The following is a 2,358-nucleotide window of genomic DNA, read 5'->3' as shown; positions in this document are numbered from 1 at the left end:
TAATTTTTTATAATGTCTAATTGAATATAGCTTACATGTTCACTTTTGTATAATAATGCAATAGTTAGATGAATATATTACGGAGCGTTACACTAAAATAATGGTAGTAAAACGAACTTTATGGTCTGAAACATAAGAAATGGAATGATTGGGGGGAAAATGATTAGAGTAAAAAAGAGTGAAAAGAAGGTAAGTGTTAGTGTTTGACTGATTACTACTAATAGCAATGGAATAAAGGAGGCGATGGAGAGGGCGGAATGGTCAATTGGTAAAAGGGAAGAAGGATGAGAGCATTGGTGTGAGGAGGTTGTTGTTGGTCCTGGTGTTGTGGTGTGCGTGATTATAAGTGGGTGTGCGCGGGATCAATGTCAGAACCCTCTCTGTATCACAACACAAACACATAGAAAGAAAGAAAGAAAGAAAGAGTAGTGAGTAGTGAGTCACGGGTTTGTCTTGAAAGGCCCTTATTTCACAGTCCCAGACAGACAGACACATATTCTCTCTCACTCCATAACCGATGTAGGAAACCATATTTATATATAATAAAATCTATCTAATCAGACAAATATCCCTTTAACTACACACACCACCACGGCTAGCAAGTAAGTATACTAATTAGTACTTGTCTCTCTTCTATTTACCTCACCACACCACCATTCTCACAGTCGTCACTAGGAATGGCTCTTCTGCTAGACAACTGCGAGAGCATTCTACTGTCGCTAGAGTCAAACAAGTCGGTGCCGGCGCCGTTTCTGACAAAGACGTACCAGCTGGTGGACGATCCAGCCACCGATCACATAGTGTCATGGGGAGAAGACCAAAGCACCTTCGTCGTTTGGCGTCCTCCTGAGTTCGCTAGAGATCTTCTTCCTAATTACTTCAAACACAATAACTTCTCAAGTTTCGTTCGCCAGCTCAATACTTATGTATGTACACACACACACACATACATGCTATATACTTTGTTTCAAGTTTCAACTACTACTTCTTTTATCTAATTTATTACTTGTTTAATGAAATTAGGGTTTCAGAAAGATTGTTCCGGATAGGTGGGAGTTTGCTAATGAATTCTTCAAGAAGGGAGAGAAGCACTTGCTGTGTGAGATCCATAGAAGAAAAACCGCACACCACCCTCAACAGATAACCGCCATCAACCACCACCACTCTCCGATTCCTTCTTTCTTTCCATTCTCAAGCAGGCTCAGCATCTCGCCGCCAAACGACTCCGATGACCAAGCCAATTGGTGTGACTCTCCGCCGCCCACCGCCACACCCTGCTACAACACCTCATCCGTCACGGCGCTGTCGGAGGACAATGAGAGGCTGAGGCGGAGCAACACCATGCTCATGTCGGAGCTTGCACACATGAAGAAGCTCTACAATGACATAATCTACTTCGTTCAGAACCATGTGAAGCCAGTTCCTCCAAGCAACACTTGTTCTTCTTCTTTGCTTCTTTGCAATAACACGCCATCATCACATTCATATGCTTCTTCCGGTGCCGCTAATGGTAACGTTTCAATGCTGCAAAGGCCGATGAACCATCTTCTCGGGTATTATTCTCAAACTCAAAACTGTCCAAGCAACACGGCAAGGAGCTCCGTCACGATTGTGGAAGCGCCACCACCCTGTAAGACCAAGCTTTTTGGAGTGCCGCTTCAGTCCAAGAAAAGGGTGCACCCTGAGTATGGGTCTAACAACCTAGCTAATTCAGAGACTAACAAGGCGCGTTTGATTTTGGAGAAGGATGACCTTGGCTTGAATCTCATGCCTCCTTCTACTACTTGTTAATTAGCTAAGGCTTCTTTCAAAATCCAAAGCTAGAGTTCCTTTCTTTCTTTCTTTCTTTCTTTTTTTATATTAGTTATATTATATGGTCTTGTTTGTTTAATTTTCTCTTCTTTCTTTTAAGGCAAAATGAGATCCTTCATCAGTTTTGAGTAGCCTGATATTGATGGAAACGTACGTGTGTGTGCGTGAGATGAGTGACTGTTTGTGATTCTGTGTACATATAACTTAGTGCCCAAAACTATCTTTCTTTCAGTTTCCCCCATCCCATCCATTGGTGTAGGTGGGTTTTAGTATCAACTAGATTAAACCATCTATTATTATTATTTAACTCCTATTTCATCACCGGTGCAATTTATTATTATTGTGTCATTGTGTGTGATCATATCATTTTCTTTTAGTCTAGTTCATGATCTCCATTTATTTCATCTAATTTTGATCTCTGCATGCTTGTTTCAGTTTCATTAATGAATGAGAGAGAGAGAGAGAGAAGGGGTTTTATTGGGTAAAAAGCTGAGAACTGAGAACTGAGAATGTAACAGGCTGGCTGGCCTAAAGACAAAATTTCCA

At 41.3% G+C, this 2,358-nt stretch overlaps 1 protein-coding gene across 1 annotated transcript; it reads left to right on the top strand.

Moving 5' to 3' along the window:
* The first annotated feature begins 287 nt into the window (after positions 1-287).
* On the top strand, positions 288-2,131 carry LOC130945070 (heat stress transcription factor B-4). Its single transcript, XM_057873730.1, has 2 exons — positions 288-926; positions 1,024-2,131. Exons 1-2 carry the CDS (start codon positions 678-680, stop codon positions 1,789-1,791), a joined length of 1,017 nt encoding a protein of 338 aa, XP_057729713.1. The 5' UTR covers positions 288-677; the 3' UTR covers positions 1,792-2,131.
* The last annotated feature ends 227 nt before the right edge of the window (positions 2,132-2,358 follow it).

Source organism: Arachis stenosperma, chromosome 8 (assembly GCF_014773155.1).
Source record: "Arachis stenosperma cultivar V10309 chromosome 8, arast.V10309.gnm1.PFL2, whole genome shotgun sequence".
NCBI classification, from domain to species: domain Eukaryota; kingdom Viridiplantae; phylum Streptophyta; class Magnoliopsida; order Fabales; family Fabaceae; genus Arachis; species Arachis stenosperma.
This window is presented reverse-complemented; position numbering and strand designations above follow the sequence as displayed.